This window comes from Myotis brandtii, unplaced genomic scaffold, assembly GCF_000412655.1.
Source record: "Myotis brandtii unplaced genomic scaffold, ASM41265v1 scaffold276, whole genome shotgun sequence".
Taxonomy (NCBI): domain Eukaryota; kingdom Metazoa; phylum Chordata; class Mammalia; order Chiroptera; family Vespertilionidae; genus Myotis; species Myotis brandtii.
Window position 1 is genome coordinate 2,445,747 of NW_005360509.1, and position 27,903 is coordinate 2,473,649.

A 27,903-nucleotide genomic window follows, 5' to 3' on the forward strand; every position below is an offset into this window, starting at 1 on the left:
AAATTCACTTTAAAACTCTATTAGCTACAGTGAAAGATATCACTACATCGTGACATTCCATCATCATAAACACAATACAATTAAATTATTAGATTAAAATCCTAATGATTTAACACATAGCTCATTTAAATGAATAGTCACAAACACTTTGCTTAGTTGAATAAATATATTCTAGTTTTGTTTGATTTAAATCACATTTTGGATAATGATCTCTATCCCAACATTATGGGGAAAAATTGCACCCTCTGTGTGTAATAAATTTATCTTTCAAATGAAATATAGCTTTAAACATCACATATTTTAAAAATAAAAAGATAATATTTGGTGAAATAGTAACACTTTTTATAATAGTAATAAGATTGTGCTGAACCCAAAGAAAGTCACAAAAAGTTATAAAGTGGAACTGTCATATAAAAACATATTTAATTTTTTTATAACCCTTATACTCTTATAACACTAAGTCAGTGACACACATGTAATAACTTCTTAACAAACATCTTCTTAAACAACAAAAATCTGGGGGTTTAAAATTTGAAACCAGAGTGCAAGTAGAGGAAACATATCTCAGCATAATAAAGGCCATATATGACAGACCCACATTCAATATTATGTTCAATGGGCAAAAATTAAAAGGGTTTCCTTTAAGATTAAGAACAAGACAGGGATGTCTGATTTTACCACTCTTATTCAACATAGTACTGGAAATATTAGCCATAGCAATCAGACAAAAAGAAGAAATAAAAGGCATCCAAATTGAAAAGGAAGAAGTAAAACTGTCATTATTTGCAGGTGATATGAAACTGCATATAGAAAACTCTAAAGGCTCCACCAAAAGACAACTGGAATTGATAAATGAATTCAGTAAAGTAGCAGGATACAAAATGAATATCCAGAAATAAGTGGCATATTTATACACCAATGATGAACTATTATTAAGAAACTAAGAAAACAATCCCATGTATAATTTTAAAAAGAAAAAGAAACTAAGAAAACAATCCCATATATAATTTCATCAAAAATATACCCAGGAATAAATTTAACCAAGGATGTATAAGACCTATACTTAGAAAATTATAAGGTACTGAAGAAAGAAATTGAAGAAGATATAAATAAGTGAAGTCAAATACTCTGTTCATGAATAAGAATAATTGAGATTATTTAAATGTCCATACTACCCAAAGAAAGCAATCTATAGATTCAATGCAATTCCCCTATCAAGATACCAATGACATATTTCACAAAAGTAGAGCAAATATTCCCAAAATGTGTATGGAACCACAAAACACCCCAAATAGCCTCAGCAATCTGGAGAAAGAAAAACAAAGTTAGAGGTATCACATTACCTGATATCAAACTATATTATAAGGCCATAGTAATCAAAACAGCCTATGATTGGCACAAAAAGAGGCACACAGATCAATGGAACAGAATAGAGAGTCCAGAAATAAACCCATACGTCTATGGTCACTTAATATTTGACAAAGGGGGCAAGAACACACAATGGGGTAAAGACAGTCAATAAATGGTGCTGGGGAAATTGGACAGGTACATGCAAAAAAGAAAAGAAAAGAAAAGAAAAGAAAAGAAAAGAAAAGAAAAGAAAAGAAACTACAGAATCTTCTTACACCATACAAGAAAAAATTCAAAATGGACTAAAGACTTAAATGTAAGACTTGGAACCATAAAAATCTTAGAAGAAAACATAGACAGGAAAATTTCAGACATTTATACTTTTCCTGATATATTTCCTTGGGCAAGGGAAACAAAAGAAAATAAAAAAATAAATGGGACTACATCAAATTAAAAATTTTTGCACAGAAAAGGAAACCAACAACAAAATGAAAAGACAACCCACTGAATGAGAGAACACATTCATCAGTGATACATCTGATAAAGGATTAATATCCAAAATTTATAAAGAACTTATACAACTCAACACCAAGAAAACAAACAATCCAATTAAAAAATGGGCAAAGGATCTCCAAAGAGGACATACAGATGGCCAATAGACACATGAAAAGATGCTCAGTGTCACTAATCATCAGAGAAATGCAAATTAAAACCACAAGGATATATCACCTCACACCAGTCAGAATGGCTATCATCAATAAATCAACAAACAAGTGTTGGCCGGGATGTGGATAAAAGGAAACCCTTGTACACTGTTGGAATGCAGACTGGTATAGCTACTGTGGAAAACAGTATGGAGGTTCCTCAAAAAATTAAAAATAGAACTGCCTTATGACCCAGCAATTCCACTTCTAGGAATGTATCTGAAGAAATTCAAAACACTAACTCAAAAGAATATATGCACCCCTATGTTCATTGCAGTGTGATTTACAATAGCCATGTATTGGAAGAAGCCCAAGTGCCCATCAGTAGATAAGTGGATAAAAAAGCAGTGGTACATTTAGACAATGGAATACTACTGTAAAAAAAGGAAGAAATCTTATCTTTTGCAACAGCATGGATTGACCTGGAGAGTGTTATGCTAAGTGAAATACGCTGGTTAGAGAAAGACAAATACCATATGATTTCACTTATATGTGTAATCTAATGAACAAAATAAGCAAACAAAAAATAGAAACAGTCTCATAGATACAGAAAACAGACTATCAGCCGTCAGAGGGTAGAAGGGTTGGGGAGCTGGGTGAAAAAGGTGAAGGAATTAAGCAAAAAAATAAAAAACAACCCAAAACACTCATAAACATAGACAACAATATGATGACTACCATAGGGAAAAGGGTATGGGGGGAGATAGAAGAAGGCAAAGGGGATAAATGGTGATGGAAAGAGACTTAACTTTGGATGGAGAACACACAATACAATATATAGATGATGTATTGTAGAATTGTATACTTGAAACCTATATAATTTATTAACCAATCATAAATTCAATATATTTTTCAAAAGAAAGAAAAACTTTGCGCATAATTGACCCATGCAGTTCAAATCTATGTTGTTCAAGGGTCAACTATAAATTGTTATTACAGAGGAAGAGCACTTATGTTTAAGTGACACAAAATGCCCATTGTATTTATACCTGTTTCTTCCAGGTGCAAGGCCTCCAGGAGGGTGTCAGCTATGTGTTCCGCGTCCGAGCCATAAACCAGGCAGGTGTTGGCAAGCCGTCCGACCTTGCTGGGCCTGTTGTGGCAGAAACTCGACCAGGTGGGCTTTTGCTCTTTCATGTGTAAGATACCAAAGTAACATTCAACCTAACTTTCTGTGCTTTCCCTAGTTTTCAAAATCATCAATATATGGGTATTTGAATAGTTGCTAAGTATTACCTTAGGCATGACAGTCATTACCACATCATAGGAGCCTCAGTACAGGGCTTAGCCAGGTTTGAGATGGTCCAGGGCTATTCTGGTTCATACCTAAAAACAGGGATGTTCTTGATCAAATTATGAGTCCTGGACTGACTGTTTGAAGCATACATTCCTGGGACATTATTCCTATTATACCATGGTCATAAAATCCACAAGAATGTTTTTCCAATCATAGGGAAAGCTAGAACAGCAGTTAGCAATCACAATTCTTAAACAGCAAGATTTTTAAATTAGTTTAAACCAGGGGTCAGCAAACTTTTCCTGTGAAAGACCAGATAGTAAATATTTTTTACTCTCTGGCCACCTGGTTCCTGTTGCAATATTCAAAAGCAGCCATAGACAGTGCATAAACTAGTAAGCATGGCTATGTTCCAAGAAAACTTTCTTGTGCGCATTATATGCATTATATAATACAATGTATTATATGCATTGTGAAATTTGAATTTTCAATAATTTCACATGTCCTGGAATATTAATCTTCTTTTGATTTTTTTAACTGTTTAAAAATGTAAAAATCATGTTTAGCTTGCAGGCCATAAAAAAAGAGGCAATGGGCCATGTTTAGCCCACAGGCCATAGTTTGCCGACCCCTGGGTTAAACTAACAGCAGGCCTGACTGAATGATCTATAGAGTTGAGGCAGCCCTCACTTCACAGTTTTAAGAGCTGTTAGGATTGGACTAGGCAAGACAGTCTTTCCCTTTGTTATGGGAACAAAGTCTATAGTGTTCACTGTGCAAATAGTTTCAAATCAATATATAATAATTGTTTGCTTTGTCATTTAACCTCTATCACTTTTCAGTGTTATATATTTTAGTTCATTAAAGTTGCATAAGAGAAAGCACTAGAAATGAGAGAGGATAAAAAAATATTAACCAGTTATTTTAAGTTTATATTCATTCTAATCCAAGCAGTTACACTTTAATTTATCCTTATTTTCAGATGGAAATAAAGAGCAGATAAATAATGTAGTATTTATTTTTATGATGAGAAAACAATGTAAACACAGAAAACTCTGCTCTCACTTGGTTATATGGAGAGTACCTCAAATGTACCCTTTGAAGGAAGTATTTGTCCTTTTCATCCTATTATTCATAACCTGCTTTCAACTATTCTTATTACTTCTCTCTAGAGCTAGGTGGGACAGAAGTGACCTTATAACAAAGTGTGGTAAGTGTGCTGGTGAGAGTGCCATACCTCTATAAGTCCCCTTTGCAAAATTTCACAAGAAAACAGAAAAAATGCTAGGAACATATATTCCAGTAAAAGGGAATACACAAAGACACCAGCACACATATTCCTATAGAAATCAGATCCTTCATGTGCCAACTAGGAGGAAATATAAGGTGGCAAATGGACATGTAAAAGGACCCAACTACAGAGTCTATCCCTGTAAGTAGAACATTGAAACTACTATAAAAGTAAACTCTTAATCTAGTCATGGGTAAATTAAACTCTTAATCTAGTCACTTTAAGCACCGGAATCCAAATCCAATTGGCTGAAGAAAGCTTAAATTGATTTATTATTTTCTCATCAGTAGCTTCAGAGTGGTAGGTGACCATGCATGCCATAATGAAGCCTTCACTATGAAAAATTTACCACCAAAAAAGGATCTGCTGGTGGGCTCCTGGGTAGAGTTTTGTCTCATTGATTTGGAATAGGCACCAAAAGTCATTTTGGTATGGCCATTCCATCCCCAGAATGTAACTACAAACAACAGCTACAGACATTATCACAAAATAGCACCAGATTAACCCCACTTGGGAACCACTGGATCCCAGCCTAGAAAAGAATCCTGGGGTGCACAAAGTCAAAATGTTTTGCCATGAAGAAGCACCAAGACCCAGGAGACACTTGGACTTGTTCCATATGTAGCAGGCACATTCATTCTTGCAACATGTGATTTTTGAGATGTGGTGTGGACACCAGAAGTAGAGTAATGTGGCATTTGTCATGTATACTAGGCTTATGATCTGGTGGAAAAGCCAGAGTTTACAACATGTGAGAGCTAGATAGATGTTCATAAAATATTTCCTATAGCTGAAAAGGCCATGAGCTAGGTATTAAAGTTTTATAACTCCTTGTAAAAATTTATATGTAGTATAAGGTTGTCTGTATTTGTTAATTTTGTTAAATGCTAATATATTACTTTTAACCAGATATTTATTTTATGTTAGAATGGATGGGAAGAGGTGGGGAGCATGTTATCAATTTCAAGATTTGGGATATAAAACCCATATTGTTATTTCAGAAGAACGACTTCTTTTGGAATGCATTATTAAAATTTCTGATAGAAAATAAAGCTTATCATGTAACAGCAAACCCTGAATACAACTAACAGGACACCTCAAGTGTAATTTGAATTCCACTTAAAAGTTAACCTAATCCACTGGGTTTGTAGGATCACGGGTATCCCTTTGATGTCAACTAAGATGCCAGTAGAAATAGCTCAGCCACTGGCACAAAATCTAATAGTAATGAGGATCTAGAAAATGGACTGTGCCATGTTCTACCAAGAAATCTATTAGCTAAAAAGTACTTACAAGAAGAATAAGCTGAAAATTATTTAGTGTATATTTGTTGGTACATGACAGGCACTTCTATTCTTGATATTTGATATTTATCAAACAGTATCTGGGTTGATTACATCAGGCCTAGGGTGAGATGGAGATGGAAGCAAGGTGAGCCAGATCAGACGGGAGACAAGAAAGAGACCTGCCAAGGTGTGGCAGGTGATCTGGAGGGCAACAAATAACTGGCAGTACAGGCTACAGCTATTCTTAGCAGAGAAACAGCACTGGGCAGGAGGCTTCAGGTGATGGGCGAAAGAACCCAGACACAAGGCAGAGTCCCAAGCAGAAACTGGATTACTGGAAATTAGGACGTGGTCACCTAGAGCAAGGCAGGTTAGAAGAACACAGCACCAGATGAAATAATGTTCTGGGATTGGGCTGACATCCCACTAACCAATCCCAGTTTCTAAAAACTGGTTAGTCATAGAACATGGTAGGGCTCCGAATGTAAATATGTGCTCAGTGGCCTAATGGTGGTCTTGAAGGATTCTGAAGGAGGAAGCCAGGCTTACTATTAAAGATTAGGTCAACTGATTTAGAAAACTGCACTTGTATTTGCTTAATCACTGGTCTCTTTCATCCATTAAAACAGTACTTCCCAACCTTGGCTGTGTGTTAGAATCATGCAAATACTTTCTGAAAATACTGCCTGCATTCCAGACTCCATTCCAGGCCATTATATCAGAATCTCCAGTACTGAGCCTGGGCACAGTTTCATTTTTGTTTGTTTGTTTGCTTGTTTGTTTAGCTCCTTGGGTAAACATTACAGCATGAAACTGGCTTGTAAACTATGGCCTCCTTCAAAATAGAAACTGTCTTTACTCTCTATATGCCGAGAACCTAGTACCTGGTGTATAGTAGTCACTTATTAAATGAAAAACTAATGAATGACTACCATGTTTAGGTCAGTGAGTGTGACTCTGGTTTGAAGCCACAGCATGTATACTGAACGCTAGATACCTTGTAATGAACACCCTGGTCATGAAGCTGGAAGAGAAGCTGGGAGAGAAGCATCAACAGGGGCTGCAATATGGAAGCAAAGTGGTGGGTCAGCCAGCAGTCCTCCTCTTAAATATAGGGGAGCCCAGTATTACTTGTAACTGATTACATTAATTCACTTTTTTTTTCGTTAAGTGTTTATAAAAAGAACCATTCATTTGAATAGTGTATTATATATCTTTTGTAAAATTGGAATATAATTTTTTGCCCACTCTGCATCCAGTACCCCGTTATTTAAGGAATCTTACTAATTAACTTCTCTGAGATTTTAATATGTGGAAAAATTGGTCCTTCCAGATTAACATATACACTGTCTTTATTATACAAAGAGAAATCTACAATCCAACATGTCTTTCCTTTTCAGATACAAAAAACTCTGAGCTCATTTTTTAAATTTTTAGTCTACTTTAAAATTTTCCAAGAAATGTCTTTTTCTTTAAACTCTTCTCATTTATTCTTTGTTGTTTCAAATAGTTTTAAAGTATTTCCAAAAATACCCAGAATGCAAGAAGGGTCTACCTTTTTTTCCAAATGCAACTCCAATTTCTCATTCTAGGTATTATTGTAAAATACTTGGTCTACTAAGTCACTCTTTAAAAACACCTTTATTGCCCAGTCAGCATGGCTTAGTGATTGAGTGTCGACCTATGAACCCAAAGGTTACAGCTTGATTCCTGGTCAGGGCATGTGCCTGGGTTTTGGGCTCCATCCACAGTAGGGAGCATGCAGGAGGCAGCCAATCAATGATTCTCTCTCATCATCATTGATGTTTCTCTCCCTCTCCCTCTCCCTCTCCCTTCCTCTCTGAAATCAATAAAAATATATTTTTAAAAAATAAAAAATAGCACCTTTATTCAAAGAATTATGTTAACAAATTAATTAAAACTTAATAACAGAACTTTTTGAATTTGAAAAGCCTATTTAAAGAGTCTGATAGCATCAGCATTGTAATTCATGTGACAAATAGGCAACAAGCTTGTAGCATTGACCATTTTTTTTGCATTGACCATTTTTAAGACAATAACCCAATAACATTGTCTTATGTTTACACAGAGATAGTATTGAAACTGCATTCTTTCTCTACAATACAGTATTAAGTTATTCTAACTAAACATTATTTTCTAATGAGAATTGTTGGAGTTCAAGAAATATGCTTAAATAACTAATATTGCAATTATTTTCAGTAAATTTGATTTTTCAAAGTTTTGAGATTCTGATTATATTATTTTTAGAATGATATTTTCGGCCAGTTTGTGGCAGGATAGTAAGAAACTAGAAAAATTCCTGGGCAAGTGGAATGGGAAAACTGAGACAAGAAAATTAAACAAGGCCAAACAGTTTGGAGAGCTTACAGGCAGCTCGTGAATCAAAAGACCTTATCTTCCCCAACCAAGGACACTTGAGAGCAAATGGTTTATACCTCTCCTCCCTAACCAGATAATACATAGCTTAAATCACCCTGTTCTGGGAAAATAGAGAACAAAGATCCAATTAATGATATTTGTGCCAGCTAAACCCAAGGACAAATATCACTTGAGGAATGTTAGGCAGAATAGATATTTGCTAGGGCAGCAAAGTGGGGAAGGGGAAAAGAAGTGGGAATTTTATCTCACCCACTAAGCAAAAAACTCAGCCGGCTTAGAACAAGATAACCAGATGTATGTACAAACATTCCAAGATAAGCCCCAACAATGTAGAAGAGAACTTCGAAACCTAGTCTGCTACCCAAGATATCTGGCAGGGGACTTTGAAACCTATAGAAGGAAGGGTGTAAGACCCCTTGAACCTCCACAGGAGGGCACACTCAGCCCAGCTGAGTTGCCCACTTGTGCTTTATGCCAAGTATATTTTTAATAAATTGGCTTGCTTTGCTTCTTTAATAAATTCACTTGCCTTGCTTCGATGCTGCTTTATGTCATTCGCCTGAATTCCTCTCATGAGAGTGACAAGAGCCATAGAGAAGGGGAGAGCCCTCCACACACACTCAGGGAGCTGTCGTGTAACAAGTTGACAGCATCATTGATTTGTCAAAGAGGAAATCAAACTTTGCATTCTGAGTATAAAATTAAGTAGGAAACCCACTGTGCCTAGAATGTTTTCTTTATTGCGACTTTCATTTTATCTATCAAAATTTTGCTTTTACACTCAAGTTTTGAAAACAAGTTCCAATAAATAAATGTTGCAATTCTAAACTGACATTTTTCTTTTAAATCTGTTTTTTTCAATCCAATCCCTGGCACATATAAATACATATGGAAAATATGGAAGAAAAAATCCCTACTCTTGTAGAATTTAACCCTATACTCAATAAAATAATCAACCAGTGAAGTTTTTGAGAAGTGAAAATCTAATGAAATACTCATCTTAATAAGTATTTGATTTTTAAAACTGAAGTGTTAAATATAGTTTAAATAAATCAACCAATAGCACTCATCAGAGCCACAATTTTGTGCACAAATTGGAGAAATATTCATGCCTCTCTTTCCGATCCACTATATTGTCTACAATGTGCTGATTTGACCTGATTGATCAAGAAAAGCTTCACAGATGAGAAAAACTCTCTTATGTACTAGTTGACATTACATCTTTTGACTCTCCCGACAATCACTTATTTTTAAATTATAAATTTTAATCTAAAACTTGCTATAATGTCTTTGGGCCTGCTTTTTCGTTTTCTGTCTCCTCTCCTGCTGTCATGTTCCTTATTCTCAGTGTGCCTGTTAATAGTAGCATCTTACTTCTATCTCTTTTGGGAATTTAATCTACTGAGAGAAACCAACCAATGAGGCTTGTTATAATCATCTCAAGCTAAGTATAGATTCCAAGTGACAACCTATGGAGTTCTCCAGTGAGTTTCCAGAAATATTACTAATGTGTGGACTTTGTCACATCAGCACTAGCTCTTAGAGGCTTGTTTTCCTTACTTCTTGGTTTTGGGAAATATTCCAGATGGGTGAAGTATTAGAGCGCAAAGGTTATCTATGGAATTGAGAGAAAGGCTAAGCTAATTAAATTGTTTCTAGTTTTTAAGTTTTGTGACTCCTTTGCCAGAAAAGTCAAATGTTTGACTTAGTAAAAAACAAGATTCTTAACCTAAGCAATATTTTTTCTGTTGTAAACTTAAGGCGTACCTCTAATATAATAAACAGCAATCATATGGGTGATTCACTTCCTTTTAAAAGGGATTACAGATAAGCAATGAATGATTAATATGAACAATTGCCATGCCTTCAAAATGGGCTTTATACAAATAGCAAGAAAGGTTTAGATAACTTCCATTGCTTTCTTTCCCTCTTCATAACAATACAAATATATAGAATATTTCCGATTTACATTCTCACTGTGAGAATGTAAATACCACGTTTAGACTGGTAATTGAATGCATGTCAATTTAAAAAGAGCATTTTACCTTTCAAACTGGATTTAGATGTAGATGTGAACATTTTACATGCTGTACAAACTCTCTTTGAATTGCTATATTACATGCAGGTGCAATTTAGTATAACTCTCAAAAATAAAAGAAGTCAAAACATGAACAGAATTGTTTTCTTTTGAATTCTAAAGGCCAATCTTGAAACATATGAGTCTCTTGAAATTTGTTTCCATTTAAATTTCCGTACAGTTTCATAGCAGTCATTTCTAAGTTGCTGTTGTTCCCATCCAGAGGGGCATCTTCAGATTGATTTATGGTTGCCTGATCAGCGGAACAAGTTTTCATCTATTTCTCCATTCTTAAATGATCTACAAAATTTGAACATGTGACTATAGACAATTCTTAGCGCCTCTACTTTCTCCTCTTCAATTTCTCTTTGGTTTTCTTATCTCTTATCTATCCTTTACTGATGATGAGTTGGATATAGGTGTTTCTAACGCAAAGTCATGAATTAAGTCCTGATGAGGATCATTCAACTTTCCTTTTTCCCAATGCTGCCTTTCCCTCCTTATTTATGATCAGCCCACTCCCATAACTGAGCCATCAGTCACATCACCTAGTGTTTATTCAGCCCTGGCCAAACATGACACTTTATTTAATTCCCTGTTACAGTATAAAAGCTGAATTGTAGAACAAAATGTCAGTCACAGTGAGCAGTTGGGGCTTTTCCCTGCACAAGCTCAAAGCCCTGCTTTAAGGCTATAGTAAAGGATATCAAGGAATTCTTGGTCGATTTTTACCAGAAAATATCAGTGCCTCTTTTTTCTTCTTCTTTTTCTTCTAGGAACCAAAGAGCTTGTTGTAAGTGTGAATGATGATGGAATCATTTCCTTGAACTTTGAGTGTGATCAGATGGCTCCAAATTCTGAGTTCACCTGGTCCAAAGATTATGTAGCCACTGAGGACTCTGCACGTTTGGAAGTTGAAAGCAAAGGAAACAAGTATGGACTGTTTCAGTTATAACCATGGGTTTCCTTTTCATAATAGGAGGGTGAAGTAAGCTCTTTGCTTTCCATTTCAAATAGTATAAAGAGATGAATCACAAATATTTTATATCTGGTATGTAATATAAAAAGTAATAATCAGTATAAACCTTAAAAAATAGCAAACCTTGCCCTGGCTGGTTTTGCTAAGTGGTTAGAGTGTCAGCCCATACAGCAAAGGATACCAGGTTCAATTCCCAGTCAATAGGTCAAGAGCACATACCTGGGTTGCAGGTTCAATCCCTGGCCCCGGTTGGGGTGCATGCGGGAGGCAACCATCGATGTGTGTGTGTGTGTGTGTGTGTGTGTGTGTGTGTGTGTGTGTGTGTGTGTGTGTCTCCCTCTCACTCCCTTCCTGTGTGTGTGTGTGTGTGTCTGTGTCTCCCCCTACTCCCTTCCCTTTCACTCTTTCTAAAAACAGCAAAGGAAAAAATATCCATGGGTGAGAATTAACAAAAAACAACAACAAAGAAATCCTTATAAAGTACTTTTCACATTATTTCATTCAAAGTGCTGTCTCATTTATGGTATTAGAAGAGCTTTGATTGACTTAAAAGTAAGCTTTAAAAATGATTCTCATTATTCTACAGATTTTGAAATCTTAAAGTAATGGTGAGGATGCTTATGGGGAGGGAGCAAGGAAGAACTTTCTGTTTGCCAATTCAAGTTAGGGAAAATTAAACGGGGGAGGGATAACCTGCTCTGCTTTTTTCACCACCACTTGTGGGTGACACAGTAATGCACTGGAAAGAACTCTATGTGGGAAGCACAGAATAGATGAGTTCTAGTTCCAGCTCTGCCAGGAGCTGGCTGTGTGACCTGGAGTTAATTTCCACGAACCTCCGCTTACTTTTCTGTAGAACGGGTGGGAGTGAAGGAGATTGATTTTATGATCTAATCCTCTTAGCCCCAAGCGTCTGAGTGTTCTTTTCACTTTGCCTCACTTACCCAGGTGTATATCTTTATAATACCAACCACACGGGATTGCAAAATATTCCCAAGTATTATTTCTATTATAAAGTACCCCAATATATATCAAAAATTTAAAAATAGTAATTTTATTAGAGAATGGCAAGAATATAATTAAAAGACATTTTACTGTTGCTATGCTGTAAAGTCCTTGAAGTAAAACATACATTGGCCCAAGAAAAGATAATCAAACTATAAGTTTTTCTTCCACTTTGTGCACTTGACTAACATTTGAATACTTGGTTCATCTTAGACACTGTCTAGCAATATGACTCACCAAAGTTAGAAAACACAGTGAACTAGACCACTGACCGATTCATTCCACAGATATTTATTAAGCACATATTATGTGCCAGAGAAGGCACTGGATGCTGGAGGATACAACAGTAAGCAAAATAGATCTCCTTCCTAAAAGCACAAGTCATAGAGATAATGAAATAGGCACTACCAATGAATGTTTGATTGCCTCAAAAAGGGAAGTTCAGGGGATGACAATTCAGGCACCAGAATTACCAACAGCAGGTTCTGCCCTGTTGCAGGGAGGCCAGAGGGGGGACCCAGGCTCCCTAGCAAGGCTGATCAGCTAAAATTGTCTTTATTTGACATGTGTATAGGTATGGAGCATAGCTTGGGGATGGGAAATTTGTACCAGCTCCCCACTCTGATCACCATCACCCCTAGGAAAATGTCAGGAAAGACTTCGAGAAACAGCAAGAATGACTAGGTCAATAAGGACTCCAAAGGAAGGGGGTAGCATGTGCAAATGCCTAGAAACAATGCAGGACCCAGGTCCCCAGATGCCATGTGGAGTCATTTATTACAAAAATATTCTGTTCTTAAGGACAAAAATTACCTTCAAAGAACTCGGGATGGAAGACTTGGGCATTTACTCCTGTGATGTAACAGAAACTGATGGAATAGCAGCAAGCTACTTGATAGATGAGGAAGGTAAGTTTAAAGCCAGTTCATTCACAAGTCCAAGCTGCTTTTGAGTTCTCAAACATCAAGTGATGTTTGTTTTAGTAATTCAAGGTTTAATTGTTCTTTTTTTCTCCCTACAGAGTTGAAACGTTTACTTGCTCTCAGCCAAGAGCACAAGTTCCCAAGTAAGTGTCCACAATACTTTCACAGTTTAGCAATCCTAGTAGGTGGTGACTTCTGGAATAGGGCAGATAACAACTCTGACAGGATTAAGAGAAGAGGCTCTAGAGAACAAATAATGGAACATAGCTTGATAGCTACAGATGCACTTTCTAGAAGTGCTGCTTTTATCTTTGTCATTGTTCTCAAGAGCTGAAGAGAATACTAACATAGGAACCATATTTCATGCTCTGTTTCATAGAGAAGTGGCAGATTACATAGGCATAACAGCTGCATAATTAAGTTCTCTTTTTGCCTACACATTTTAGAATCATTATTTATTTTTTCTGGGCACATTAATTCCTGTGTCTTTTAGGCAAAGTAATCTCCTAATCAATTTAATGTTGGCACTTAATAGAAGAATCATACCTCTAAATAAAGGTATTACCTGCCTATCACTTTAAAGTCCTGAAAAATAAGTCAAAGATGCCTTGGTCAGAAAAAGAATTTCTCTGAACTATCTACAAACCTTCCAATAAAACATTTTCCACATAAAAGATTAAATTTCACATTTGACACCTAAAAGAAGAGAAAGAAGTCTGAAATGACACTCGGAAAGTTCCACTGGCCTGATAAGATCTCTTGTCATTGGTACCTATTGACCAAAATAGGGACTTATCCAGAAAGTTACACACTAGAGTTTGAGAAAACAAATAGAAAGGTATTTCATATGCTCACTCTGTTACATCACGATTTTTTTAAACTCATTAATCCCTAAACTATAACTCCTTCACTACTATGGGAATTTCAGAACCAGGAAACGATACTGTGACCCAGATTATAGACAAAACTTTGTATGTTTATATATGTGAATTTTTCTAGGGAGAGGGTGTATGGCTTTCCTGAAATTCTCAAATAAGACTGCAATTTTTTAAAAATTGGTGCTCTAAAATCAATTTCCTCGTATCTTTTCCATTCCTAAGGAATGATTGATCATGGTACTTGATAGATGAGGTTGATGACTATTGGCCTCAGCTGTAATGTTCTCAAAACCAACTTTGTTCAGCAAAGCAGCATAGGAAGGTGTAAATGTAGGACGCAGACTTTCTGAATTCCAGGGGAGAACCATTTCTCTTTTGTATGCTTAGTCACCATAAAACTGGAAACATAATACCATGAGTGGTGTCTTAATAGTTATATATATTTTAAAATTGTATGGAAGGTAGAGGTTTGGTCTGAGCCTCTTTTTAGCTTTGTATTGGAACAACTGAGTTTTACAGTGAATATAAAAGTGCAAATAAAAGGCATCCCTTAAAGCTTGAAAAGGGTAGTTTTAGGATAAATACAAATAAATATTAATATACATTTGGTACAAGTTTAAGAAGCTTATAATTTAAAATGTAGTAGTGCTACATAAAATTGTGAGATAGATTTAAGGGTGATGATTTCTCCTAAAGGAAGTAGGACTACTAAACTTTGAGAAACAACCATGCTTTTCCTGTTTAAGGGTGATGATTTCTCCTAAAGGAAGTATAAGGACTACTAAACTTTGAGAAACAACCATGCTTTTCCTGCAAAGTATGCCCTGGAGCCACCTCTAGTACAGTACTATCGACTGAAGGAGGCTTTGTAGAGAACATTTTCACATTACAGGAAATTTAGAAACTAGTTTTAAGAGATGTCAGCCAACTTCTAAAATTTCACTCAGACTCAAATGGCTTAAGTGATACAAGTATAAATCAGAGATACATGGTTCTTTCACTTTCTTTGTGAGGTAATCCATGTGATATTTTAATGTAGCTTCTCGATAGTGACTCGCTATTTGCCTCTGAAATTTTTTGCTTGGTCTGAGAACTTGAACTGGTATACCATGGGGGTTAGGTAGGGTTTAAATGACAAGCTAGGTTCATCTTATATATATAATTAAAATTAATTCTTTTTAAAATTTATTTTTAAAAACATTTTAAAGAACCTCCAGAGGGAGATAAATTGTTGAAAAAATAAAATTGAACTCCTTTCCAAATATTTTGAAGTAACTCTAAGATCACAGAATGGTGAAACAGGAGAATATCTTGACTAATTAGGACTTTCAGTTCAATTTCATTCATTTATAAATGAATTGAATGAGGCCCAGATATACAAAATGGCCTAATATCACAGCTTGATAGTAGCTGACCTTGGACTAGGCTCCAGCTCTCCTGGGGCCAGCTCAAGACTCTTTTCATTGCACTTTGTTTTCGTCCCTACATACCAGGTATACATAGCCAAAGCCACAGTAGAGAGTCACAAAGGTTAACTGAAGGCCTCAGGGTGCAAGTTCATCCTCTGCATTTTTACAGTGGAGACATCTGCGCCTCAGGGAAGGCAGATGACTTGCCCAGAGTGACAGTCAGAATTAGAACCCAGGTCTTCCATCCTTCCATGCCATGCTTTCCCTCCAACACTCTCACTGCCTCCAGGCTTTTCAAGAAGCAAGGTGCTCCATTGCCATTTCCATTGAGTGTGTTTTCACTTGTTGGAAGAATCTGTGTCAATAAAATTGGTTACCAATATAATTATTATTTCTATTTGTCATAGCTGTCGCAGTTAAATCAGATTTGGCAGTTGAAATTTTGGAGAAAGGTCAGGTCCGGTTTTGGATGCAGGCTGAGAAGCTGTCTGGCAATGCCAAAGTCAACTACGTATTTAATGAAAAGGAGATTTTTGAAGGGCCGGTAGGTTTTACACTTCTAGATTTCTAAACATATTATTATAGAATGTGCTGGGGGAGCCCGTTAGAATGCAGGTAAGTTGTTATGAAAACCACTAGGTGTGGGGTGGGGAGTCTAAATTTCACATGTGAAAAATGCAGAGAAAAACATAAATTGATTGTCTCATACTATCCAAAGTGGAGCACTTTTGAGAATGAAAGAGGATACTAGTAATTTTCCCAGGACAAGAGTCATAAAACACAACTGTCTCAGGCAAATCAGGAAGTTTAATCACCCATGAAATAGAGCTGCTCCCTTTAGAAGGCAGAGGAGCCAGCACCCTGACCCAAACTCACATACTCACATCAGAACCCCCAGCAGGGACTTGGTTCTTTATATGGAGGAAATGGCCTCAATTGTTTCAATGGCTCAGAAAAAAACTGCAGTAAAATATATTTATTGCTTTTCTGGTTAAAAATGCAATACATCCTTATTGTAAAAAACTTTAAAGATTTAGAAAGAACAAGTCACAAATTTTTATAACTTTTTGATGTACATATTGGTATGTACTTTTTGGTCTTTTTCTATACATCTGTGTGTATATGTCCATTCGTATCTTATTTACATAGGTGATTGTGTATATCTATATCTACTTCTTCGCTTTTAACATAAGCATAGTTTCCATAGAAAGAATGACAACATCTATGCTTTATTTGTCCTCTCCAGACATCAGTAGAGCCAGGATCCGGCCAGTGCCTGGTGGGACTGAAAAACGTGGGTTTAGGGGCCCTGGCTCTCACCTATGTTACCATGGGTGTAAATGGGAGACTGAAAAGACAGGGGAGAGATATGGTTTGTGGCCACTATTAACAACCTATTCTCCTCTGATCAAGATATGTTTTTGAAACATTTGAGGGGTCATTAGTGAGGGGAAGAATGAGTATTATAACGAGTAGATGGGTATGCATTTTATTCTTTTTCAACTCATACGGTAATTGTGTGTAGATACTGGTCCACCATGGCCCATCTCTTCCCTGTTTTCAAATGTTCTCATAAACTGCTGTGATCACCACCTGGCCAGTAGAAAGGAAGGAAAAACTTTGTTGGCACCACTCTGTGCCACCACAGCCATTGAGGGAACACTCGTGCACATGTGTGCAGAGACCCACTCCCTGTCATGTGCTCACACATGTTTACATGTTGCTGCATGCACACACAGTTTATTGTCATTGCATTAGGCTCTAATCATACTGTTTTATTGGGTGGAAAATACTGTCTTAGGTCAGGTTTTCTAGAAGGAGATTCTGAAGTAGAGTTTCAAGTGATTTACGGGGAAGTACTCTCAGGAGTAGAGGGTCAGGGAAACAAAGAAGGTAGAAGAAAGCTAAGCAAAAAGTGATCTCAATTGGAGACTGGCTTCCTTGGGGGAGGCTCCAGGACCTGAATTGCACCACAGAGTTGATCCCAGACCTGAGTCTTCATGGGCACTTTATAGAAAAACGTATTAATTCAAATTCATTATGGAACTTGTACTGGTATGCCCAAGGGCTAAGATTTATCTTTACACTGGAAAAAACAGTTGCCCAAGCAACAGGATAAAATAAGCATAGTCTAACAGGGCAATTTCATTAGGAGCCAATGGATTTCAAATGCTTTGGAAGCACTTTTTTCTCATATTAATTCATTGCCTGCTACAAACCATGCATGTGCTAGATATTAGGGATATAGCAATAATGAGACAAATACTTCCCTCATACTGCCTATAATTAATTTTGTATTATTCTGATAATTAAAACAAATGTAATCTGGAATGGAAATGGAAATCTAAGAAAACTTTTTTTACTCACATGATTTATTAGATGCCGCTATAATTAACAGTGGGTAATTAAATTTGGAGATGTTGGACTTTCTAATTAATTAATTAATTATTCTTCATTTTTTTTTTTTGTTGACCCTATTGTGGATGTTCCCATCCCCCCCTTACCCCCCCACCCCGCTTCCCTCTGGTCATCACCACACTGTTGTCTGTGACCATGGGTTATGCATATATGTTTTTTTATGAAAGAAGGTGAAGAGATTAGCTAAAAACAACTTTTGGATAACATTTTGTGACTTGGGATAACAAAACTCTATTTATATTTAAAAATTAAATTTCAGTCTTTTAGTAATCATTTCTGGTCACGGTCATATATTCCACATAATATTTTACTTTTCCTGGATACAAGGTTTTGAAAACGTGCTCATCTAAAAAAAGCGTTAACAAGAAATTTTATTAAAATTATGATTCTTTGGAGTTTGTATTTCTTTTATCAGGCTTATTGTCATCATATCTACCTCATTAATTTCTCTTTTTTTCCTTTTCACATTGAAGAAATATAAGATGCATATTGACCGAAACACTGGTATAATTGAAATGTTCATGGACAAGCTCCTGGATGAGGATGAGGGAACATATACTTTCCAGCTTCAGGATGGAAGAGCAACTGGCCATTCTACTCTTGTTCTCATTGGAGATGGTAAGAACTCTGTGGAACATTAACTGGGATACTTTGCTACTCCCTTTAATGAAAATGGCACAAAAATGGTCATGTGGAAGGTAGTAGGAATTGTTCTTGTTTGGATTCCCTTGCTTGAAATACAATTCTCAGTTAATACTTTCGATAGTACTTCATTACATAGAAGTGAAAGTTAATTTCAAAGAATACCAAATTTATCCCTGGCCTACAGTCAGAACTGTATATAAATTATCTCATCTATAAACAAATATTTACTACTAAAAGTAGTAAAGTGAAGACATTGCAATACAACCAAGATTGTATATGTGTCTCAGAAACAAACTGTGATACTATCTTATGATGTGTGCTTATCTTAAATTGCTTAAATTAAGAAGAAAAATATGCAAAAGTAGAGCATACCTCATTAATTAATCATACATCCGATTGTATGCCATAAACCACTGTGGGAACCATCAAGATTTAAAATGTGGCATTTAACAAAGCAATGGGAGCGTGGCCTGCTCTCTTCACTTCCAATATCCAGTACTATTTCACTATTTCCTAGCTCCATGACCTTGAACAAATTGCTGAACCTTTCCAAGCCTATTTCTTCATCTATGAAGACTGAAAATGAATAAAGTGGTCATGATGTACTAATGTTATAATAATGAACATAAATCACTTAGCACAGTGACTGTCGTGCACATTTATACCACTCCACTCAGTTTCTTACTTTCTTGTTTTTCAATTTTTAGTTTATAAAAATCTCCAGAAAGAAGCTGAATTCCAGAGGCAAGAATGGATCAGGAAACAAGGTAAAAACAATCAGTGAGTAAAGAAATAGCTTCAGTTTCTTGAACAAAATATTCCAAGATTATTTATACAACAAATTAAAATCAATGTTACTACATATGTTATTAATACGGCTACAAATAAAAAATAATTGAAAATATTTATTATTAAATAGGTATTCATCTAAAATGTTTCAAAACGGAATCTTGAATTTTAAAAAATTCACTTCAAATATAAATCACATTAGAATTTAAGAATGAGCTTTCATGGTTGGAGCATTGTCTCAAACACCAAAATGTTGCAGGTTTGATTCCCGGTCAGGGCATATGCCTGGGTTGCAGTTACGATCCTGGTCAGGCGAGTATGGGAGGCAACTGATTAATGTTTCTCTCACACATTCATGTTTCTCTCTCTCTTTCCCTTCCTGTCTCTCTCTAAAAAAGTTTTTTTAAATCAATAAAAACATCCTTGGGTGAGGATTAAAAAAAATAGAATGAGCTTTGATTTTGCTTTCATGACTAATAGAGTGATCACTGATATTATTAATATTTTCTAGGTCCACATTTTGCTGAGTATTTGAGCTGGGAAGTGACTGGTGAATGTAATGTACTATTGAAGTGTAAGGTAAGAAGTAGATAAATTTTTAACATTTGAAACAAGGGAAATAAAGATAAAATAGAATGTGAGAAGAGGAAGATCAACTTTTCATCTCCTCCACTTGAACCAAATGATAAGCAACACATCCTTACTGCTGAATGTTACTGTAATGGTTGGTTTGTAAGAAACATTTAACATAAAACAACATAAAAATATGGGAAGGCAACATGATCATTCTTATTCATTACACACACCCTAGTCAATAAGGACAGACTATTCTGTGTGTGCTTTTAAGTAAGACTTTTTTTCAGAGCAGCTTTAAGTTCATAGTAAATTGAAGGGAAGGTACAGAGATTTCCCATATAACATCCTGTCCCCACACATGCACAGCTTCCCCCAAAGACAACATCCCCCACCAGAGTGGTTCATGTGTTACAACTGATAAGCCTGCACTGACCCATCATTATCACCCACAGTCTGTAGTTTACATTAGGCTTCACTCTTGATGTACATTCTGTGGACAAGGACAACTGTATAAATGACATGTGTCCACCATTATAGTATCGTACAGAGTATTTTGACTGCTCTCAAAAGCCTCTGTGCTCCACCTGTTCAACACACCCCCTTTATTTTTAAATTATTAATCTCAGAAGAATCTCACATTGTCTTCGTTTTAGGTCAAATCTACATTTTAAGTGGTAGATCTATTCCAGAATCATTCCAGCTACACTGCTTTCCATGAAAATTTAGCAATTTCCTATCTAAATTGTGTGACTAGTACGATAGTACTTTTGTGTATTGGCCAGCTCTGCTACTGGTTTGGAGACCACCATGCTGCCATGAGGGAGAGGTAAAGTGTTTGCAGCCCAGAATCAATTGTTTAATTAGGCCTTTGGAAAGATTTAGAAGAAACAATTCACATTGCGTCCTGAATTATTTTGTACCTTAGCACATGGTGGTGTTCAGCTGAGTGAGTCAACAAAATGTTTTGGATAAGGAACTCCGCTGGATGAAGTTGAAGTGTGAAGGTTGTGATAGTGAACAGGTACTCCAAGGTAGAAGTGAGGCTTTGGCATTTGGCATGTAGTTGTCATATAAAAGCCAGAATCCAAGTGCCCCAGTCTCTTCTAGGTCTGATGAAATTTAAAGAGACAGCAGTCTACCATAAATGTATAAGAAAAATAAATTCTAGGTTTTATCCTCTCAGGAAATGGCAAAGCTTAAAAAACAATTTCTCAGGCAGCAGCTAAAACCCTCACTACCTCTTCTCCTAGCTGTCCACTTCCATGTTGCCCCCTACTGACTTTCTCCTGCACACTGCCTACCCCATAAACCAGGGAGACCCACATGTCCATCTTCCTTCTTTCTGTGCTACCTATTGCAGTAGCCTTCTGGGCAGTGAGCTCTAGTGTTCCATCTGATGGCTTTCCTCAGGAGAATTAGCCTCTTACCCAGATTCTGGACAGTCAAGGGGAGCCTAGAAAGAGGTTCTGAATATTCATAATACTGTATTGATGTTGTTACAATGTCTGAAATGGCTGCCTTCTTTCAGTTTCTCTGATAAAATCTTTTCTCAAGGCCCATGTCAGTCATCTCTTCCATAAAGCCTTCCCCTTCTCAGTCTAGGTAGAATGAACCTTCCTGTCCTTTCATAGCTCTTTGTTGCATTATTATAGCAATTTACGTACATTTGGCAATTACATATTCATTATAGTTAATGCATAGCCAAACATTCAGACTCATGGGACTATCATGGGCCCCACTTGGAACTAGTCTACTCAAAAGAATATAGGGTAAGAACCCCAGGTTGCCTGCAGGGCGGTACGGGGCATTCCTCTCCGGTAGGAGTGCATATTGGAAGCACCACCTCCAGATGACAGCTCAGTTGCAAGGAGATAAGATCCGCTTTGGTCAGGTATAGGAAACACCGTAGCTTTTAAAATACCTCATTCCCCAAGGAGCCCATACCCCTTGTAACAACTCCCTAGACAGAGCTTCCAGGTTCCCCGCAAGGGACATGCACAAATTACAAGAATCAGTACACTCGGGGAAGCCCAAAGCTATGGGGTCCATTTCCAGTCCTGGGAGGGAGGGATGCAGCTCTCCAATCAGGAGTACTTTCTATTGTAAGCAATGTCGCCTAGCAACACACGTTCTATAATTCAGAAACCAGTTTACAGGATCATAAAGAGCATTTGTATTGGTTTTACTATGTTGTTACCAGTGTTGGTTCTTATTTTATTAACCAAAATGTTTTAACATTTTAAAACTTGAATAACCTTGTTTTTAATGAGTTATAATTGACATATAACCCAGAAGTTTAAAGTGTACAACATAATGATTAGATATATGTATAGTGAGATGATTAACTGAATAACTGGACAAATCTACACTAATAAAAGAGAAACATGGTAATTAGCATACGACCGCTACCCTTTTCATTGGCTAATCAGTGAGTATATGCAAATTAACTGTCAGCCAAGATGGCGGCCGGCAGCCAGGCACTGAAGCGAGCAGGGAGGCTTGCTTGCTGCAGACTCCAACATTCCTCGCCTCAGTTGCCAGCCTCTCAAATGCAACTCTAAGCAACTATGTACTATGTTGCAAATGTAGAAGTGAAACAAAACCCCAGAAACCAGCTTTCAGCCTGCCGGGATCTCAGAGCTGAAGTTATACATTGTTTCGATTATAGAATGGCAAACAAACCAGATACGAAGCCTCAGAGCTAGAGCCAGAGCTAAAGCTGGCCCAGAATAAAATAAAAAAAAGAGAAAAAAAAGGAGCGGTTGGGAGCTTCAGTCAACAACCGCCAGCCTGAAAGCAGCCCTCAGCCCCTCACCCAGACTGGCCAGGCACCCCAGTGGGGACCCCCACCCTGAAGGGTGTGTGACCAGCTGCAAACAGCCATCATCCCCTCATCCAGGCTGGCCAGGCACCCCAGTGGGGACCCCCACCCTGAAGGGTGTGTGACCAGCTGCAAACAGCCATCATCCCCTCATCCAGGCTGGCCAGGCACCCCAGTGGGGACCCCCACCCTGAAGGGTGTGTGACCAGCTGCAAACAGCCATCATCCCCTCATCCAGGCTGGCCAGGCACCCCAGTGGGGACCCCCACCCTGAAGGGTGTGTGACCAGCTGCAAACAGCCATCATCCCCTCATCCAGGCTGGCCAGGCACCCCAGTGGGGACCCCCACCCTGAAGGGTGTGTGACCAGCTGCAAACAGCCATCATCCCCTCATCCAGGCTGGCCAGGCACCCCAGTGGGGACCCCCACCCTGAAGGGTGTGTGACCAGCTGCAAACAGCCATCATCCCCTCATCCAGGCTGGCCAGGCACCCCAGTGGGGACCCCCACCCTGAAGGGTGTGTGACCAGCTGCAAACAGCCATCATCCCCTCATCCAGGCTGGCCAGGCACCCCAGTGGGGACCCCCACCCTGAAGGGTGTGTGACCAGCTGCAAACAGCCATCATCCCCTCATCCAGGCTGGCCAGGCACCCCAGTGGGGACCCCCACCCTGAAGGGTGTGTGACCAGCTGCAAACAGCCATCATCCCCTCATCCAGGCTGGCCAGGCACCCCAGTGGGGACCCCCACCCTGAAGGGTGTGTGACCAGCTGCAAACAGCCATCATCCCCTCATCCAGGCTGGCCAGGCACCCCAGTGGGGACCCCCACCCTGAAGGGTGTGTGACCAGCTGCAAACAGCCATCATCCCCTCATCCAGGCTGGCCAGGCACCCCAGTGGGGACCCCCACCCTGAAGGGGGTGTGACCAGCTGCAAACAGCCATCATCCCCCCACCGAGTGCACAAATTTTTGTGCATCGGGCCTCTAGTGTATTTATAATTCCCCAAAGAGGAAATACAACTATAAACAAACAGATGAAAATTTGTAATCTTATTTTTAAAAATTTAAACATAATCCCCCTCCAAATTTCTTTGCAAAGCTTCATTTATCTTTTTAAAAATATTTAGATATATATTTCGAGGCTTACTTGTTCTGTTCTTTTGATAAGCCATTTGTTTTATCATGTGACACAGACCATACTATAATCTGATAGGATTTGTCTTCCTATGGTTTTCAGATCTTTATTTTCATTTAAGTCTATCTGTATGTTAGTGTGTATGTATCTATTTTTTCTTTTCTTGTCCACTAGAACTATTAAAGTCAAGTTTTACTGCTGGAAATAAAGATGCTACTGATTTAGGTTTATCCATTTGTATTCACTTTATTCTAAACTCTTTACCAGTTAAAATTGCTTTGAATTAATTCCTTTAGCATCTTCTAACTCTAAGGTTAGTGCTTTTCCTTCTATCTGATGCCACATTAACAACTACTCATAAGAGTTGCATTCCCTTATTACAAGAAGTATAATTATGGTTTTTCTTCTAGGTGGCAAATATTAAGAAGGAGACCCATATTTTGTGGTATAAAGATGAAAGGGAGATATCGGTGGATGAAAAGCATGACTTTAAGGACGGTATATGTACCCTGCTTATAACAGAGGTAGGTGACTATAAGTGTAAAATGTAATACATTAGTTCTGCACCCTACTTTCTCTCCAAAACCAGAGACTAGATTCTGTATTCCTTTGTCCTGGGCATTTGTAGTATCTTACTTCTAACTGCTCCAAAAATCCGTGCCCTGACTTCATCTAAAAAGCTGTAGGAACACAAAAGCCTCTCTCACCTTGTGATATGCATGGATTTGTCACATATCCAACCAATATCAGCTGGGAGTTAAGTGGATCCTTCTTCATTTGCTCTTAAGCCTAACGATAACTTGTTTCCTAAAAGTACAATCAGAATAGTATTCATATAAGTGTAGATTTTTATCTCCTTTTTGTTTAAAAGAGCATACCTTTCAAATATATGAAGGCAGAGTAAAAGATATGGACTTATTAAGTCTCAAATCAATTATAGCCATAGAGGGTGAAAAATCAGGACTGCTAGGTCAAATTATAATGGATAGGTTTATCTGCAAACTATTCATTGCTCACATGGTTAAATGTTGTTCAGTGTGTGTTTTGATGGCAGTTCTATAAATAACAGGGCTTTAAAAATGCAAACACCAACTCTGAGGCCACAATAAGCTACAATGTGGTATATGTATCCCTTCCTTAGTTTTCCAAGAAAGATGCTGGGATTTATGAAGTTATTCTGAAAGACGACAGAGGAAAAGATAAGAGCAGATTGAAGCTTGTGGATGAAGGTCAGTCCAGCAGCTGCTGGGGTCCGTTTTGTGTGTTCTACATACAGGTTACCAGAATTATGAGTGAGACTGAGCTGGTGATCAAAGTCATGCTGATTTTTTTTATCCACAGATTTTGCTTTAATGGAAATCCCAGCAGAGTGAACTACTGTTATATTGAAAAATACTTCATTCTAAGTTCCCCTAGAAATCAGAAGTGTACTTTTGATCCTCAGAGAATTTATAGTCCACAGTCCACCAGGGGTTTATTTTCAATATAAATCATCATTTCTGTTTCAACCCTATAAAAAATGTTACAGGATCAAAAACTGTGAGAAGCATGTTGCAAAATAATCCACCCTTAAATGATGACAAGAAAGATTTATATATGAACCTCTAAGCCTCTAAGTTATTAGCAGAGCATGAAAGTAATTTCCACTTTTCAGAGACTACTAAGGACATAATACATCATGATAGCAAAGACCTATATGTGACCCACAAACTTCCAATTTTGTTCCTGAACAAGATCTTTAACAATATTGCTAACAAAGAGCAGAAGTCTGACTTTGATTTCACCTTCCTAACTCTTGGTGGAGACAGGACTAAATGTGTTTATTGGAAAAAAACATTATTAGGCTGCAAAATATCAGATTTATAGATGGTTAATGTGTTATGAATTGATAACACCGATAAGAAAACTTCCTCTAATAGGAACTAAGGCTTCCTGGGACTTAAGAAGAAGAGACTCTTAAAGCCAAGAAACTTCCTGGAAATCTTATTGTGGCTCTTTCTCTAGAATGTAAATGTGACGAAAGTTAGAGAATTGGAGGGGAAAATATCAAAATAAGAGCAAGGATCTTTTACAACTTGATAAAAATGGAATTATTCACTCCAAGAACACTTATTTTCAATTGGTCAACAAATTTATCTTGTGACCAGTACCCTCCACCAGAGAGAATATTTTTGAGAGCACAATGCTGATAACTCCTTAAAATGAGCATTTCTTTGCTAAAGCTTTGTCTGTGAATCTCCATCCACAGCCTTTCAAGAACTGATGACTGAAGTATGTAAAAAAATAGGTAAGTTAAAATGTTCTCACCATGACAGTGCTTCATTATTCTTTTGGATGGGTTTACAGGTGTATGAAATATGCTATTTTCTTCTTTCAGCTTTGTCTGCTTCAGACCTGAAAATTCAGAGCACGGCTGAGGGCATCCGGCTGTACTCTCTTGTTACCTACTACCTGGATGACCTGAAAGTTAACTGGTCCCACAAGTAAGTAATGGGAACTTAATTGCTGTGTAGAAATTCCTTCTCCATTGAAGTGAAGGGAAAAAAAGTTGGAAAAACAACAGCAACTCTCTGTACTCTCAGCTAAGGAGTCTTCTGACTTCTCAGGCCTGACGTTGATGAGTATAGGACAGAAGCACCCAGGCTATTCCCTTTGAGTGAGTTAGCACTTTGCCTCAACACATAGAGGGTGAAACTGGTGAGGCCTAGGAGCCTGTCTTTGTGACCGGGGAAGTGCCATAATTCGTGCACATCTTTATAATGTGACCTCCACCTCCAGACGGTTGTGTTTGGGCTCCTTCTGCTTTGCAAGTGTCCAGAGCCAGATGCTGATTCTCTCTTTCTACACACAGCTACCCATGCTATGATCTGGAACAAAACTGAAGCAGCATGTACCAAGAGACACTAAATTTCCCACTATATTAATTAGTGGCCTAATTCACCAAAGAAGCCTAATCTGAGAAGTGCCCAGCTTTGTTATTGTTGTTTATAGCAATTGGCATAGTTGGTCATTAGCATGTTTCTTGTCCTCCCTCGGAAGGCTTTGAAGATCTCAAGATCACTTTGGGAAAATGTAGTTGAACTGAATTGAGCCTGAAGATCTGTTCTGATCTCGGCTTCCTTTGTGGAGTTCTAGAGGGGTTCCATTCAGGTTCACCTCTGGGATTCCAAGAGCCAAAATGGGTTTGTAAGTCAAACCAGTTCTCCCATTTATACTGTGGATGTTATCCTAACCTCTGTGCTTCCTTGAAATTTCCTGAGCTGAAAGAGAGCAGCAGCCTGGCAGAGAAATCTGATGGGGCACAGCCGCCTTCAGTCCACACTAAGGATGCAGCTGACACTCATTCCCCAAGTCCGATGAGACCCCCTGAGCAGTAGGTCACTGCGGCACCCCCAGGAGGACACAGATAACAATGTTTATATCTTCCCTTCAGTGGGCATTTACAATGTACCTGGTACTTCCAAGCCATTTAGATGTATGAATTCATTTAACATACCCAACTCTTTGGAGGAGATACTTCTTACTTCAGTGAAGAGGAAGTTCGGGCTGGGGGAGTGACTTGCCTGAGGTCACACAGCAAAGTGGTGGATGGAGAGCTCAGTCCAGGCAGCCTGGCTCCAGAGGCCCCCTGTCATGGCACTGGCCCTGTGTTCAAGTTGCATTAGAAGTCTTGGTTAACATTTAACCAGAGCTGGGTCCCGCAAAACAACCATTTGTGTTTTCTTTAAAATGACTTTCCTATTATGTAGAACAGTGTCTTATTTATTATTATTATTAATTTCCTGAATTCTTAAAAAATGAGAAGTGAAAGTCCAATGTAGAAATCTTGAGGTTTCATTCCTTTATCCAATTTCTTTCAGAATATATTGTAGGAAAGTATAAATTAAAATAGGTCAAATTCCAGGAAATTCCTCTGTGACATCTAAGACATTCTAATATATCAGTCTGAAGAATAAGAGAAAATGAGGTAATTGAATCAT

The 27,903-nt window shown here is 37.8% G+C and overlaps 1 protein-coding gene across 1 annotated transcript in view; it reads left to right on the forward strand.

Annotated features, from left to right (window-relative positions):
- The window catches only part of MYOM1 (myomesin 1), a 114,886-nt gene that overhangs the window by 76,874 nt on the left and 10,109 nt on the right, over nucleotides 1-27,903 (forward strand). Inside the window, exons 20-31 of the mRNA XM_014541637.1 lie at nucleotides 3,016-3,171; nucleotides 11,122-11,278; nucleotides 13,131-13,237; nucleotides 13,351-13,395; nucleotides 15,947-16,083; nucleotides 18,431-18,575; nucleotides 19,310-19,369; nucleotides 19,903-19,970; nucleotides 24,334-24,447; nucleotides 25,065-25,152; nucleotides 26,172-26,210; nucleotides 26,301-26,406. Coding sequence (XP_014397123.1) covers nucleotides 3,016-3,171; nucleotides 11,122-11,278; nucleotides 13,131-13,237; nucleotides 13,351-13,395; nucleotides 15,947-16,083; nucleotides 18,431-18,575; nucleotides 19,310-19,369; nucleotides 19,903-19,970; nucleotides 24,334-24,447; nucleotides 25,065-25,152; nucleotides 26,172-26,210; nucleotides 26,301-26,406 — 1,222 coding nt within the window. The remainder of the gene's footprint in view (nucleotides 1-3,015; nucleotides 3,172-11,121; nucleotides 11,279-13,130; nucleotides 13,238-13,350; nucleotides 13,396-15,946; nucleotides 16,084-18,430; nucleotides 18,576-19,309; nucleotides 19,370-19,902; nucleotides 19,971-24,333; nucleotides 24,448-25,064; nucleotides 25,153-26,171; nucleotides 26,211-26,300; nucleotides 26,407-27,903) is intronic.